This window comes from Cyprinus carpio, chromosome B9, assembly GCF_018340385.1.
Source record: "Cyprinus carpio isolate SPL01 chromosome B9, ASM1834038v1, whole genome shotgun sequence".
Taxonomy (NCBI): domain Eukaryota; kingdom Metazoa; phylum Chordata; class Actinopteri; order Cypriniformes; family Cyprinidae; genus Cyprinus; species Cyprinus carpio.
The window spans coordinates 33,758,636-33,776,200 of NC_056605.1; the positions used below are offsets into that span (position 1 = coordinate 33,758,636).

Below are 17,565 nucleotides of genomic sequence, written 5' to 3' on the forward strand. Positions count from 1 at the left end.
TTGATTGATGAATTGATGCTTTCTTCTTTTCTCGTCACTTAGAAATCATCCAGTCCGCTTCTTCCACGTTGTCCTCATACAGCCCATGTTTGCTCTTTCCGGCAAAGCCCTCGGACACAAAGAGGGGCGTGTGCACATGTGCCAATGACAGGAAGAGCAAGAAAGGCTTGTCTCTGTGTCTGACATCATAAATCACACCATTCATAATCACCTTAAACCAAAACCAAAGAAGTTTCCCACCGCAGGCAAAGAAATGAGTGCGTGGGAAACACAAGCAGACGTAAAGCTGATTTGTCGGGACAAGTCTAACATTTTCTGCATTACCACATAATGAAGCAGGCATGCATGCAAATCACGGGTGAATCTCACCGAACACGTCAAGAACACATGCACAAATTCAGCACAGGTAAATAAGAAATTATAGTTTGAATGAAGAAAATTAATCTTTATTAAAGTGCCCCATTATGGATTTTTGAAAATGAGCTTTCATGCAGTGTGTAACACAGCTCTAAGGGAATGAAAACATCCGGCAAAGTTTTAAATCTGAAAGTGCACCATGTATAAAGTTATTGTCTCTCAAAAGAAAGAGTCGACTGTGAATCATTGAAACAATTCGTTTTTAATACGAATCCCAAGTTGAAGTCAATATGAAACATTAGCATATTGCCCGTCTATGAGGCGCCGCGTAGGATTTAAATCAAACTTCGCTTATGAATACATGTATAAAACACGTGCATATACACCTATACATTACTCACATATACATGCATACTACGGGACGTTCACAAATACATATATGAAATACACATGCACACTAATATGAAATCGATACCAATAACATATAATGTTAACAATGAATGCATACACACTTGTGAATAACTTGCGTATACATATAAACTTGGACGCGTGCATACACCAAAAGACACTCGCATATATGTATAAGCTCGATCCATGCATATACACCTACACACACTTGCGCATACATATAAACTCGCTGCATACAAACACAACTGCACATACTCGCATATACATATAAACTTGATCCGTGCATATACACCTATTAAACACTCGCACATAAATGTAAACTCGATGCGCGCATACACATCCATAAAACACTCGCGCATACATAAAAAATAACATTTACTAAAGTATACAGTTCAGATAAGAAAGACACATGCTTTATTTGTGTACATATATATATGCAAGTGATTTTGTATGTAGATGTGCGTGAACTTTTCAGTTTAAACGGAAGGCATTTCAGTGTAAAAGGAAGGCATTTCAGTGTAAACGGAAGGCATTTCAGTGTAAAAGGAAGTCGTTAAAGCGTGAACGGAAGTAACCTGTCTATATACCGGCATTTGCAATCATGGATAGGGATCGTTCTACAACTGAAGCAATTAGCATTTTGCGAAATGTTCTTTCTTCGCCCGCTATTATAATAACACGCAAAACGATGCCAACATCATCCGCCGGTTGAGTTCACGGACCATGATATCACACTCGACAGCAGTTAATTGGCAGTCTCGATCTAGAAAAAGGTGAGAATTTAACTTCTATGCAATCTTCATGAAATGCATCCAAACGCTATGCAAATTACACACACACAGAGAGAGAAAAATGTCCTGCCTCTGTAGTTAAAAAATATAAAATGTGTTCCCAACTAAGTCCCAGTTTCAATAGTGAGTTTACCCATTTTCAGAATTAAGGATGTCAAGAAATTTTAAATGTGATTAATTAAAGTTTGCTTTTTGTTAAACTGTATTTGTTTTTACAGGCCAAGGACACAATACCATCGGACTTTTAATAAGGATGTTATACTGTTGACCTCCCCTGACGATAATGTAGTAGTAAAGCAAAAGAAAAAACAGCACTTGCATGAGATTGGACACATATTAAATGCGTTGAATTTGACAAAACATGGGATAGAAATCATAGAAAAAAGTGGCACATGATTTAAGGTAAACAATATATATTTTTAAGATGTTATAGTTATTGTAAATGTTTTACTGTGTGATGTATTATTTAAGGGTTTATTAGGGGTTTATTTATGAAGGGTATTACAGTAAACTTTTGAATGGGGTCATTTTTATAAATTCAGTTATTATTTTTGTCTTGTAGAGTATATGTAAACATCTCATGTGAAATAGCTTATTCTGGACAGAACTAAATAAAAAAAAATAAAATGCAATTTTCATGATCCCTCAAATTTTGTTTCAACTATTAATATTTTGCACATTCTGCAAAGGGTATGTAAACTTATGAGGGAGGTTGTGGTCTAATGGTTAGAGAATCCAAAAGGTTGTGAGTTCAAGTCTCGGGCAGGCAGGGATTGTAGGTAGGAGGAGTGAATGTACAGCGCCTCTCTCCACCTTCAATACCACGACTGAGGTACCCTTGAGCAAGGCAACGAACCCCCAACTGCTCCCCGGGCGCCGCAGCATAAATGGCTGCTCACTGCTCTGGGTGTGTGTTCACGGTGTGTGCGTGCACTTTGGATGGGTTAAATGCAGAGCACGATTCCCGAGTATGGGTCACCATACTTGGCTGTATGTCACGTCACTTATGAGTACAACTGTATATGGCCTAAAATAACCCTAAACCCTATATGGAAGCCCATATGGGAAAGAAAAAAAGTAAATCAATTAAACTTCATAAAAAATAAAAAATAAAAAAAAACACAAACACACTCCAGTCTTACCAAGAGTAGTGGTCTTAAGGGATTTACGTACAAGGCCTTCAGCTTGAACACCTTTAAAATCAAGCTGCTATCCAGTTCCTGACCTTCACTTAAGGTGTAATGGGCTTGTATGGGATACATCCCATAAGTATTTCCAAACTGCACACAATTAAAACCAGTGGTACTAATAAACCCTTAAATAATACATCAGGCAGTAAAACATTTACAATAACTAACATCTTAAAAAAAAAAACAAAAAAAACATTTACCTTAAATCATGTGGCACTTTTTCTATGATTTCTATCCCATGCTTTGTCAAATTCAAATGCATTTAATATGTGTCCAATCTCATGCAAGTGCTGTTTTTTCTTTTGCTTTACTACTACATTATCGTCAGGAGAGGTCAATAGTATAACATCATTATTAAAAGGTCCGATGGTATTGTGTCCTTGGCCTGTAAAAACAAACACAGTTTAACAAAAAGCAAAACTTTAACCACATTTAAATTGCTTGCTTGACATCCTTAATTCTGAAAATGGCAAAGCTCACTATTAAAAACTGGGACTTAGTTGGGAACACATTTTATATTTTTTAACTATAGAGACAGGACATTTTATTCTCTCTTTCTGTGTGTGTGTAATTTGCATAGCGTTTGCAGCTATTTCATGAAGATTGCATAGAAGCAAGTTAAATTCTCCACCTTTTTCTAGATCGAGACTGCCAATTAACTTACTGCTGGCAAGTGTGATATGGTCCGTGAACTTTGCCGGCGGATAATGTTGACATCGTTTGCGTGTTATTGATGCTTTTGTATACCAGGGGTAGAAGCCGAAACAAAGTGCGGAATTCAGATTGTGTTTCTGACTGCAGTTGAGCAGGCAACACATCGATTTTAAACTGATAAATTGGTAATTGATCTTATAATAGTGGGCGAAGAAAGAAAGAAATTTTGCAAAATGCTAATTGCTTCAGTTGTACCACGATGCCTGTCCATGATTGCAAATGCGGTATATAGACCAGACAGGTTCCTTCCGTTCACGCTTAAACGACTTCCTTTTACACTGAAATGCCTTCCGTTTACAACTGAAATGCCTTCCGTTTAAACTGAAAAGTTCACGCACATCTACATACGAAATCACTTGCATATATATATGAACACAAATAAAGCATGTGTCTTTCTTATCTGAACTGTATACGTTAGTAAATGTTATTTTTTATGTATGCGCGAGTGTTTTATGGATGTGTATGCGCGCATCGAGTTTACAATTTATGTGCGAGTGTTTAATAGGTGTATATGCACGGATCAAGTTTATATGTATATGCGAGTATGTGCAGTTGTGTTTGTATGCAGCGAGTTTATATGTATGCGCAAGTGTGTGTAGGTGTATATGCATGGTTCGAGCTTATACATATATGCGAGTGTCTTTTGGTGTATGCACGCGTCAAGTTTATATGTATACGCAAGTTATTCACAAGTGTTTATGCATTCATTGTTAACATTATATGTAGGTGTATCGATTTCATATTAGTGTGCATGTGTTATTTCATATATGTATTTGTGAACGTCCCGTAGTATGCATGTATATGTGAGTAATGTATAGGTGTATATGCACGTGTTTTATACATGTATTCATAAGCGAAGTTTGATTTAAATCCTACGCGGCGCCTCATACCCGTCCACTTGTTGGCGATTTCGTGTTGGTCTGAATGAAAATGCAGATTCATTCTTTGCCACTAGGTGCTGCTTTTGAAGCAGTAAAAATATCGGTTTCCACTGTAACTCTGTAAAACAAAGCGCTCACAAACACTGCTTTATCAGACAACACAGGCATGATCCAATCAGATCAATCACCACAGATTAGCGTCACGCAAAGGAGGGGTTTGGAAAAATTAATCGTTGAGCAAATTGTTGGGAGTCGTTGAGCAAGTAAAGTAAAAATAAATGCATATTATTAGACAATGAAAGTGTTTTTTTGACCTTGCATGCATGTCAACCTGTTGTTGGGGACTCCCAAAACCAAAATATGAACTTTTCATAACCCATAATAGGGGTACTTTAATTTATTTACAGACAATATACAAATTATTGCAGTATTACAAAAAACAAAAACAAAAAAAAAACTGTTTTATGTATATTAGAAGTTACTTACTAATATATTTACTTGAAGTTCCCCCCTGAGATAAATAATTATCACATTTGCATGTTGACGGTTCTCTGATGTTGGTTAATGGTCACATGACATGCAGGTAAACAAGTTAAATATTTTTATTTTGATTGTTGTTAGTTTAACAAACCCTCTGGAGTTTTTTCAGTGCACTTCATCTGTGAGAGGCACGTTTTTATTATGAATGGAAGAGCTTTATTTTACTACTTTTGGACTGTTAAAAAAAATAAAAATAAACCCACCTACTGCCATTCTAACGGTTGGAAGAGCACGATAATTTTTAATTAATGCTGTCAAACAATTAATCGTGATTAATCGCGTCCAAAAGAAAAGTTTTTGTTTACATAATAGATGTGTGTGTAAACGCACGCACACACACACACACACACACACACACACACACACACATATATATTATATATATATATATATATATATATAGAAAATATTTACATTTATTTATATTCATATAGTTTATATTATATATAAATATATTTTATATTTTATATATACATAATGCATATACACAGCACACACACATATATTATGTAAAAAACTTATTTTTGATGCGACTAATTGTTTGACAGCACTATTTTTAATATAACTCCAGATTTAGATTTGAAATCTGGAGTTACTTTAGATTTTTTTTGGTGCATATTTTATTTATTTGTTTATTTATGTGTATTTAATTTTTTAATTTTGTGTATTTATTTATTTTATTTTGTTTGTATTTTTTATTAATTTATTTTTTATTTTTGTGTGTATTTTATTTGTTTGTGTTTTTGTTAATTTTCCCTCCTTAAAGAAGAATTAAAAAAAAGTGAACACACAGTAAAAACTCCTAAAAACTTATAAAATGATATACATTATATATTTCACCTCCTCCTGCCCTCAAATTAAGAGCAGCCAGTGGAGGAATTTACCAAAGGAGGAAGCGTGATTTAAATTTCAATGTAAAAGTGTCATAAAACCAAATAAGATAACTCATGAAAATACTGCCAATAACATGTAAGAATGAAGGAGGGAAATGTGCTTATTTGCATGGAAAATAATGTCACAATGCAAAATATCTTTAATAGTTCACCTAAAAATTTGCATTTAGTTTTCCTTCTGTCCAAGCCTGAATTACTTTCTTTAAGGGTTATTATCATTAACTAAATCTAAAACCATAAAACATTTTAGTTAATTGAAATACAATAAATGATAACTTTAACGTTATCATGAAATAAAAAAAAATAATAATATTTGTAAAAATTCTAATCTTCATGTAGTTTAACTAGAAGTACTATAATAACTAAAACTGAAATTAGTAAAAAAATGTGAATAAGTACTAAAATGATTATATTAAAATGATTATTATATATATATATATATATATATATATATATATATATATGTGTGTGTGTGTGTGTGTGTGTGTGTGTGTGTGTGTATTGCTCTGTATCATGGAATAATATAATATATGCATTATATCACTATGTAAATTACTGTTACTTTAATTAGTATTATTAATAACATTATTTTATATTTTTATCTCCATTTATATTTAGCATATAATAGATTTTTTTTTTCTTTAAATAGGTGAAATAATAAAGGGTACTTCCTCCAAAGAAGGTTAATTGCTCCTAAAAAAGACATTTCATGTATTTGCAGTCCTGGTTTGTCACTGCATTATGCAACTTTGTGCAATAAAATACGCACATGGTTATATAAATGTAACCACCCTTTTATTCAAACTCAACAATTATTTACAGGATTTAAAAAACAAAAACAAAATCAAAAGAGACGTCCTACGAATTTTATTTGGTCAGACAACACAATTTTAAAGTGAATCATTCCACGGTATGAGATTTGCTTTTTCTTTTTTGTGAATCAAACAAAACTGTGTGATTAATGACACTTTTTAAAGTAACGAAATGAAATGCCTCTCCCAGAAGGCTGTCGAATTACACATGCATACACGCACACACACATCCCATCCCTCTCAAACTATGTGAAAATACATTCAAAACAATTATTAACAGTCCTAGTGCTAGTCCAGAACTGTAGTCGAAGCAGTAGGAAGATGAGATATTATGAAAAAGCCCTAATCTGCGTCAGGAAGATATTTGTGCTGACGTTCTGTTCTGTGAATGTGTTTGTGAAGTTGACTCAGTTGTGAGTATTTCCTGTGTAAAGCAGTTCACAGTCGCTTCACAGGACTCGGCTGCTTCACTGCTGGAGTTAAGATGAGTTCAGGAGAGTGCTTAAAACTGCAGAAGAAAAACAAAAACATCACAAATACAGTAAGCCCTTCACATCAGTGTCATGTGACTGTAGTTTATGACAGCGCTTCTCAACTGGTTTCCCTTCAGGACACGGCTGGACATCACATGTCCACCAGCACAAAACTGGGATTCTTTATTCATTGTATAAAAATAAACAAAACGTCTTTATAGTCAAACACTGAAATCTATTAATATTACAGTATATAGTATTATGAACTGGACAGGCCTTGTTTGTTAGATGATCGATCGGACACATAACCTTCGATATCAACAGCAAAAGAGAGGATGTGTTTCTCCTCTGTTCTGAGAGCTAGTTAAGTGTTTATTTTGATGTCCAAATGGTACGTGATTATATGATATATTGTGTTTCCATCACTGTTTCTCCCTCATGAGCAGATCTGAGACCCATCAGTCTGGAATGTTACTAGGGCATTGGGGAGTTCTTGGTGGTTGCTAGGTAGTTGTGGGTTCTGGTTGGTTGCCAGAGTGTTGCTATGTAGTCATTTGAGGGTTCTAGGTGGTTGCTAAGTAGTCATTGGTCTCCTGAGTGGTTGTTAGGTATTTTGACCAGTTACTAGAGTGTTGCTAGATAATAGTTATGGGGTTCTGGGTGGTTGCTAGGTAGTTGTGGGTTCTGGTTGGTTGCCAGGGTGTTGCTAAGTTGTTGTTAGCGGGTTCTGGGTGATTGCTAGAGTGTTGCTAGATAATAGTTATGGGGTTCTGGGTGGTTGCTAGGTAGTTGTGGGTTCTGGTTGGTTGCCAGGGTGTTGCTAAGTAGTTGTTAGCGGGTTCTGGGTGATTGCTAGAGTGTTGCTAGATAATAGTTATGGGGTTCTGGGTGGTTGCTAAGTAGTCACTGGTTCTCCTGAGTGGTTGTTAGGTGTTCTGACCAGTTACTAGAGTGTTGCTAGATAATAGTTATGGGGTTCTGGGTGGTTGCTAGGTAGTTGTGGGTTCTGGTTGGTTGCCAGGGTGTTGCTAAGTAGTTGTTAGCGGGTTCTGGGTGATTGCTAGAGTGTTGCTAGATAATAGTTATGGGGTTCTGGGTGGTTGCTAGGTAGTTGTGGGTTCTGGTTGGTTGCCAGAGTGTTGCTATGTAGTCATTTGAGGGTTCTAGGTGGTTGCTAAGTAGTCATTGGTTCTCCTGAGTGGTTGTTAGGTGTTCTGACCAGTTACTAGAGTGTTGCTAGATAATAGTTATGGGGTTCTGGGTGGTTGCTAAGTAGTCATTGGTTCTCCTGAGTGGTTGTTAGGTGTTTTGACCAGTTACTAGAGCGTTGCTAGATAATAGTTCTGGGGTTCTGGGTGGTTGCTAAGTAGTCATTGGTTCTCCTGAGTGGTTGTTAGGTGTTTTGACCAGTTACTAGAGCGTTGCTAGATAATAGTTATGTGGGGGTTCTGGGTGGTTGCTAAGTAGTCCATTGGTTCTCCTGAGTGGTTGTTAGGTGTTTTGACCAGTTACTAGAGCGTTGCTAGATAATAGTTATGGGGTTCTGGGTGGTTGATAAGTAGTCATTGTTCTCCTGTGGAGTGGTTGTTAGGTGTTTTGACCAGTTACTAGAGCGTTGCTAGATAATAGTTATGGGGTTCTGGGTGGTTGCTAAGTAGTCATTGGTTCTCCTGAGTGGTTGTTAGGTATTTTGACCAGTTACTAGAGCGTTGCTAGATAATAGTTATGGGGTTCTGGGTGGTTGCTAAGTAGTCATTGGTTCTCCTGAGTGGTTGTTAGGTGTTTTGACCAGTTACTAGAGTGTTGCTACATAATAGTTATGGGGTTCTGAGTGGTTGCTAGGTAGTTGTGGGTTCTGGTTGGTTGCCAGGGTGTTGCTAAGTAGTTGTTAGCGGGTTCTGGGTGATTGCTAGAGTGTTGCTAGGTAGTTATTTGAGGCTTCTAGGTGGTTGCCAAGTAGTCATTGGGGCTCCTGGATAGCTAGATAGTTGTTACGTGTTCTGATTGGTTACTAGGGTGTTGCTAGATAACAGTTGGGGGTTCTGGGATGGTTGCCAGGGTGTTTCTAGGTAGTCATTTGATGGTTCTAGGTGGTTGCCAAGTAGTCACTGGCGCTCCTGGATTGCTAGGTAGTTGTTGGGTGTTCTGACTGGTTACTAGGGTGTTGCTAGATAATATTATAGATAATAATAGATAATAGATAATAATGATATGGAGCTTCTGGGTAGTTGCTAGGCAGTTGTTGGGTGATTCTGGTTGGCTGCCAGGGTGTTTCTAGGAAGTAGTTAGGGAGTTGTAGGTGGTTGCTAGGCAGTTGGGAGTTTTAGTTGGTTGTTTGATGTTGCTCTGAAGTTTTTAGGGCTTCTGAGTGATTACTAAGGTACCCGCCAGCTGGGTATCGAATGTTATATAAATAAGATAATATTCAGTGACAGACATGATTTAAAGGTGAAAATGAGCAGTGGACGGCTCACCCTGTGGGTCGCTCTGCGTGCCGTTCTCTTCTTTGGCGCTCTCCGGGTCACCTGAAGAGAAAGCATATGTTCTCATCACACTCGCTGCGTTATCTGAGACTCAGATGTTCATGTGAATGAAAGTGTAAACACCCACACACCTCTCTGGACCTTGAAGCACAGTTTCTTCTTCTGATAGGTGAAGTATCCGGTTATGGCTCCAACAGCTGCTACTGCGATCCCACAAACAACACCAACAACTGTACTGGATCCGCTCTCTGCAACAGAACCACACACACCAGCTCAGTCGTGTGTATATATGCTTACTCGCGTGTTCTGGGTGGTTGCTACAGAGTTGTTAGTGAGTTCTGGGTGGTTGCTGTAGATGTGGCTTCGTTCCTCTTCTTCAAAGCAAGTCTGTGGGATTTTCTTAACCTGTTTTATTGTCCAGCAGGTGAAAAGATTTAGTGTCTCTTATAAACAAACCCCTCACACTGAGCACTGAGCACTGGACACTGCTTCATGTGTTCACTAAAGTCAACAAACAGATCAATGTTAAAATCACTATTCTCTTTTCTTATAATATCAGTGGATAAGAAGAGACAATATTCACATAATGGTCCACTAGATGGCAGTATTATATTGGAGCCGCTTCAGGTTTATATTGAAGCCCATTTCTGCCACAAATTGCTTTGATGAAACAATATTATGACAGAAAATAATTAAATAGTTAAAATTATCCAATTAAAAATAATTATGAGATAAAAAAATCTAAATTATGACATACTAAGTCTCTTGATTAAAAATCAATTATGACAAAAAGACAAAATTATATGATTATGACGTTGTTGCAAAAAACTTCAACCTTTTGTTATAATGATATACCTTTTTATCTCATAATTTAAACATTTTATCTCATAATAATTTTAATTTTAAATTTTTTATTTCTTCCATGAAATATGATATTAGTGTGTTTTGTGACATCAATCCCCACAACGATAATTCATCATTTTGACTTTATTTCATTATGACAGCAACTTTTTATCATAATGACTTTTTGTCCATTTTTTTAATTATTTTATTTTACAACTCATCATTTTAAGTTTTGTGTCAACATTTTGACTTTTATTTAGGCTGTTCCACATTATTTTCTTTCTTCCATTAGGCGTGTTAGATTATTTTTACTCAGATTTTTTTTTTTTTTTTTTTTTTTTGTTTTGTTTTTTTTACTCTCATAATTGTTTTTTTTTTTTCTCATAAAGTCATAATTGTGACTTTTTGTCATAATTATAACTTATAAGTTTGACTCTTTATTTCAATCTCTCTCTAAACCTGCATTATTTTGTTTCTCCTATGAAACATGTTAGGTTATTGTAGCCAGAATGCTTTTATTTCATAATTTCGATATTTTATCTCATAAAGACTTAGTCTGTCATAATGGTGACTTTTTTTTAATAATTGTGACTTTTTATGTACATTTCAAAAGAAATGTAAAATGTGTTTTAACTACAGAAATTTTTACGTCGGTCAGTTTCTGATGTTTCCAGGTTTAGGGGATCCAGATTGGTTTCTGCTTCAGCATTTATCACAAGCACTAATGCAGCAGTGGCACTTATCAATAGTCTACCCACAATGCTCTGCTGCAGAGAAGCATCAGTACGCCTGTCACAGTCGGCCCCAGAGCCGCAGGATTTGACGGAGCGCAGCGAGACTCCACACACGCAGTGACAGGAATGTTTGTGAGGGAAAAGACAGACGGACAAGACTGAACCTGATTTACAGATCCTGCAGGAGATGAAAGAGAGAGAAAGTGCTGCTCAACAGGAGCTCATGTTCTTTAAACAAGGCTTCTGACATTCACTGATAATAAAAACTGACCCATGACTATTCTGTCATCAGTCACTCTCTCTCATGTCACTCCATTCACATTCATACATTTAGCAGATGCTTTTATTTCAAAGTGACTTACAAAAGAGGAACAAAAGCAATTTGTCAAAGAGCCAACGATATTCACAATATATTCTGACTGACATCATCTAACATGTTTCACAGGAGACAGGAAATAATTAGGTTTATTTAGATTAGATTAGATTTAACACAATGACAATAAAGTCTAATATAATCTAAATTAATCTTATATGTCTTCCACAAAACATCATGTTTCCTAATCTATACTTTTTTTCATATTTATAACATTTTGTCAATTTCATTTTGAAATTTAGATTTTTTTATCATTCAAAATGTATACTTTTTATGTCATAATTGTAATTTCAACATGTCACAAGCCTGTATTATTTTCTCAGCCACCAAAAGGGTTATTCATCATTTAGACTTTTATTTTTACTCATAAATTATTTGTACAAATTTTTACATTTTGATAGATTTTTTTCTTTATCTTGTTAGTGACTTTTTACTCTCGTAATTGGCAGTTTGTCGTCATTTTGACTTTATCTCCTAATTTTGATTTTTAAATCTTTTAATTTTAACCTAATGTCATGAATATGACTTTTAATTTAAACAAAACTATTACTTTCTCTTCCATGAATCGTTAGATTATTTTAGTCAGAATGTTTGTGTTTTATAACATCAATCCAAAAAAGGATAATCCATGATTTAGACTTTCCATTTCATAATTATGAAAATTGTCAAAATTTTGACTTTTCTCATAATTATGACTTATGTCATATTTTTTACTTTTTATCTGGTAATTTAGAAGTCATATTTTTAGCATTTTGTCATAATTTTTATGTTTTTATTCCAACATGCCACTCCAAACCATATTATTTCCTTTCTTCCATGAAAATATTAGAGGATCATGAAAGAAAGTTTGTGTTTTAGAACGTGAGATGATGCATGCGTTAAATGCTCAGTGTTAGGGGTTTGTTCTTATGAGTAACCCTAAATCTTTTCACCTGCTGGACACTGAAACAGTTTTTAAAAAATCCCACAGACTTGCTTTGAAGAAGGGACCTGAGCCACATCTACAGTCCTTAAGATCAGAGAGACACGAGGGGTGAACAACCCAGAACCCCCAACAACTACCAAGCAACACCCTAGTAACCACCCAGAACCCTTTTAATTACCAAAAACACCTAATTACCTAGCAACCACCTAGAAGCCTCTAATGACTACCCAGCAACACCCTAGTAACCACCCAGAACCCTCTCAGAACTCTTAGCAACACCCTAGTAACCACCCCAAACCCCCTAACAACAAGAATCCACCCAGAACACTCCAGCACTTTGACTTTCTCACAAATGTAACATTTAAGAAATGTTTGTTTCTATGATGTAGTTGAAGGATATGATACCGTTCGGCTCAGAAACGGCTCCAGCGCTGCGAGCTGTAATGAAAGAGAAAACATAACGAGATTCAACACAGATATTGCCAATAACTATTGCTGTGTGCTATGAAGAAAACACAAATACCCTGCTTGCTTTATGTTAGATGCTTTCTGCTGCACACATTTAGCCAATGTATTGAGTATAATGCATTGCTTACAATATTTTTATTTTATTTTTTATTTATTTATTTGTATTTTATTTTAGTTTATTTTCAGGAAATGTTTTATACATCAGTATCTCTGATGCCTAGAAGCCCAGAGCTGAAATCCTGATTATTCTATACATTTATACTATTAAATATGCTTATAATATATAAATTTTTTAATCAATTACAAAAACTGCCTACCGAGGGATTAATCTTTATTGTCTCAAGACCTTGAGCAAGAACAATTAAGCATTATAATTTAGGCCAGATTCAGTTTACTTCATTTAACCTGAGAATAATGCATAATAAGATTAAAGGCGTTAAGACTAAAGTATGCACTGCAAAAGATCACGTAAATATGATAGAAAACACAAAGTGCCGTACCTTTGCCTTGACCTGCGCTGTGCCGGTCCGCACCTCCCACTGCATTCTCTCCTGTATGCAAATATATAATTATCATAAAGAAACTCTGAAATGTATTGATTCTATACTGAATATGGAAACTTCATTCATTCAGAATCGAGCTGAATTTGTACACTGTGTTTATATATGATATAACTTCAAAGCGGCTTTTAAGAGAAACATCCCATGTTTATGGACATGCTAAAATTTGAATGCAGTAGATTGTTACCTGGATCCTCTGGTTGTGCTTTCTCTTCTGTAAAGTAAATGATAAATGACATATGAACAGTCTGCTGATAGTGTTTATTACAGTAAGTGTAACGCTGACATACCGCAGTTAAAGTGGTCAGTCTTTTAATTAACACTGCTGACTCGCCGAACCAGGAGCAGCAGATAAATGAAGTGTGTGATCACTAACAAGGAACTGAGTACAGTAATCAGACACACACCACTGAATCTGTTCCAGTTCAGTCATGCGTTATGTGAGTGCTTGAAATGCACTCAAACCATCGAGACACAGGGATTGTTTCATGCGCAGGGCTGTGTGATGCGTCATGTGTGTAAAGTCATTGAACGAGGCTAACGAGGTTTGGAAATTACACTCAGGCACATATTATATGACTGTCAAGAGATTGGAATAATTAAGATATTTCAATGTTTTTGAAAGAAGTCTCTTCTGCTCACCAAGGCTGCATTTAATGATAAAAAATATAGTAAATATTATTGTGATTTCAAACAGCTGTTTTCTGTGTGAATCTCTGTTAAAGTGTAATTTATTTCTGTGATGCGCAGCTGTATTTTCAGCATCATTACTGCAGTCTTCAGTGTCACATGATCTTCAGAAATCATTCTAATATGATGATTTTCTGCTCAAGAAACATTTCTGATTATTATCATTGTTGAATGTTATTCTCAGAAATAAATTACAGTTTAACAGATATTCACATAGAAAACGGCTGTTTTAAATTATAATAATATTTCACAATTTTTTAAATAAATTCAGTCTTGGTGAGCAGAAGAGACTTCTTTCACAAACATTAAATAATTGTAATTATTCCAAACGTTATGGCTGATACTGTACATTTGTTCTGTATAGAGAAGCTCAAGACTAATGGATGCCGTCTTTGTTAAATGATGGAGAATGTAAGTATAATTCATCATTAATCTACTACAACACAGCATTACGGTAATAACTGTAACAGTCAGGGATCGTTTTATTTTCCACTGTACTTCCAGATTTGTGATGATCTCTTACCTATATCTTCAGGGAACGCATCAGCAAGATCAAATCCTACAGAATGAACTGGAGAAACACAGAAGCACATGAATGTGACGGACAGTGAAACAGCAGCAGGTGAGATGATCTGACCCTAAACACTTATTAAAGGACAGATAGTCCGGCGTCAAACCTTCCACTGCGTCGCCAGAGTGCACCGGTTCCTCCAGTACAGCGGTCACGTCTAGGAAAAATACAGTATGACATTCAGTCCACAAAATAATAATAATCCACAAAAACCATCCAAGTCACACTTCACAACAAAACCTGTCATTAGATTATTTATTCTCATGACTATTAGGCTTTTTCAACCAAATTTTTCATTTCTGTAATTTTACAGTACTGCAAGTTTTTAATTCCTATTATTGTAATTATTATTATTATTATTATTGTTATTATTTCTATTTTTCTTAACAATGAATCTCATTTAATTACTAAAATACAATATAAAATCAACATACGTAAACTACAGAGCAACAAACATACCATAATGTACAAACACCTCAAAATAAATTAAATAAATACTGTATTTAAATTAAATAATAGGTAGTTTTTTTCATATGTCAGTCATAATATTTTGGAGGCAAAATATGTTTAATTTTCACAAAAATAATGTAAATATAAATGTAACAAAAATATATGTTAATCATAAAAACTTTTGTTGTTGTTTATGGGCATGGGAGAAAATGTGCTTATTGTAAAAAAAATAGTAATAATATTAATAATGTAAATATATAATATAAATGTACAATTTCTTTTTTTTTTAAATTAACATGCATAATTTTTTTGTTAAATATAATATCCATTTTTTTTTCTTTTGATTATGGGCAAATAGTTTTAGGGAAGAATATTTGATGTCAAATACGAGTTTATTTGAACATTCCCAGCATTCACACACACAACCAGAGGGGAAACATTCCTCTGAATTTATGATGTTTATGAATATGTGAAAAAAAAAAAGACTCATATACATTTTGGTATCCAATTAAGCAATGTTCTTGATGCATTTTGATCTGTCACGTGGTAGAAACTCATCAAAATGAGGCATTAGTCAACAGAGAGATCACCCTCATCCTCAAAACCATCATCAAACTCCAGCAGACTGAAGAAAACACAACCCTGACCACATTAAATACGGGCTCTGGGTCTCGTGTTTGGACTATGAACGTGTTTGATTGTAAAATTACTAAAGCAAAAGAAGTTTAAAAAGGTTTTCTTATGAAGCCAAATATGTCGTCTGTATTTGAAATCTTTTTTTTTTATTTTTTTTTTTTATAAAGATTGATATGACAATATTTATATAATGCCATAGTAATGAGTTGACATAGTTATAGTTTAACTGTGGCAATAAAAGAAAAACCTATGTAAGGAAAGCAGAGTTTCTGCCTGAGGTCAGACTGTGGCTTTGTGAAGATCAAACTGAGATAAAGACGACAGTAAATCTCTGTTTCACCTTCTTCAGTAACTTCAGGATCTCCGACAGGTGCATCGGCTTCTGAAAGTCAAAGGATTCAGTTCAAATAGTCTCAAAACAGAATAATACATAAACATACTGCTAATACGACAGAAAGTGAGCTGCGTACCTGTTTTAGTTGCTTAGGTTTAAGTTTAAATAAATGTGTAATCCAAATAAATAAAAATTATGCATTCAAATCAAATAAATAAATTTAAAAAATATTTTTTGAATGCACAAAATTTGATATAAATGCTTTAGAAGTTAGTTTCAAATATAAATTGTCAAAAAAAATCTTATTTATTATTTTTTTTTTTAAATGTACTGTATATATCTTAAAATGCAGTGTTAGTTGCTTTGGATAAAAGCATCTTCACTCATATTCAGACAATTATTACAAGCTTTATGTTTGAAACCATTGTCCATTATGATAAACAGAGATTTATACAGAAAGTGCTGCTGTATGAATTTTGTTCCCATTATAAGGATGAGTTTGGGAGGAAACGACCTGAATACCTTTTAGTGAAAGTCATTTAAAAATGCCACAGAGTTTGACTGCCAAAACAGAGTCTGCAAGAGTGAAAACAGACACTGGGATCGAGTCTGGCGTTTCTACCTGCTTCAGCTGGAGCTTCTGCTTCTTCTTCTTCAGCAGCAGCAGCAGGTTCCTCTTCAGCTGATGGAGCAGAACCAGAGAAACACATGATGTTTGTTGTGCTTTCATTTGATAACATCAGTCGAGTGTGAACGACACCATTATTCACATCCAAGTGTTTATTGAGCACTGCTTTAAACTCTGCATCTCTTTTATTACTCTCATCTTTTTTTTTCAGTTTTCATTTTTGTTTTAGTTTTGGTGTGCTTTATTTGGTGTGTTTTATTATTGTCATTTTATTTATATTTTCAAATTATTTTTTAAAATATTTCTATTTAGTTTTTATTTATTCTAGTTTTAGTTTTTATTAATTTTAGTGTTTCAGCTTAAACATATTTCAGTTAGTTTCCAAGGTTTGTATCTACTATATTTTAATATATTTGAGCTTTATTTCAAATACTAAAATTATTTTTTATAATTTTAGTTTTAGTTTATTATTATTATTATTATTATTATTATTATTACCAGTTAACTTTAGAAACTTTAGTTCTTTAACAAGTTTATTTCAACAGATAATTTTTTAGTTGCCAAAGCAAAATTTCTGGTTTTAAGTTCATTTTGTTTCATGGTTTAATTTCATTTCATTTATTTCATTTCAGTTCATTTCATTTCATTTCATTTTATTTTTTATTTTATTTTTAATTTAATTTAGTTAAAATTTTCAGCTTCATTTTAGTTTCTGAACATGATTTTTTTTTCAGTTTCAGTTAGTAATTTTAATGATTCAGCTTTAATTTATTATTATTTAATTTATTAATTTATTTTAGTTAGTTGCCAA

General features: G+C 34.3%; 1 protein-coding gene across 1 annotated transcript; it reads right to left on the reverse strand.

The window, feature by feature from the left end:
* Positions 1-6,547: 6,547 nt before the first annotated feature.
* Positions 6,548-16,920, reverse strand: LOC109067761 (CD99 antigen-like). Its single transcript, XM_042731948.1, has 10 exons — positions 16,749-16,920; positions 16,133-16,174; positions 14,813-14,863; positions 14,659-14,706; positions 13,633-13,659; positions 13,386-13,436; positions 12,823-12,855; positions 9,674-9,790; positions 9,534-9,584; positions 6,548-7,094 (listed from the first exon to the last, which is right to left on the reverse strand). The coding sequence occupies exons 1-10, from the start codon at positions 16,864-16,866 to the stop codon at positions 7,066-7,068; spliced, it is 567 nt and encodes a 188-aa protein (XP_042587882.1). The 5' UTR covers positions 16,867-16,920; the 3' UTR covers positions 6,548-7,065.
* Between the last annotated feature and the right edge of the window lie 645 nt (positions 16,921-17,565).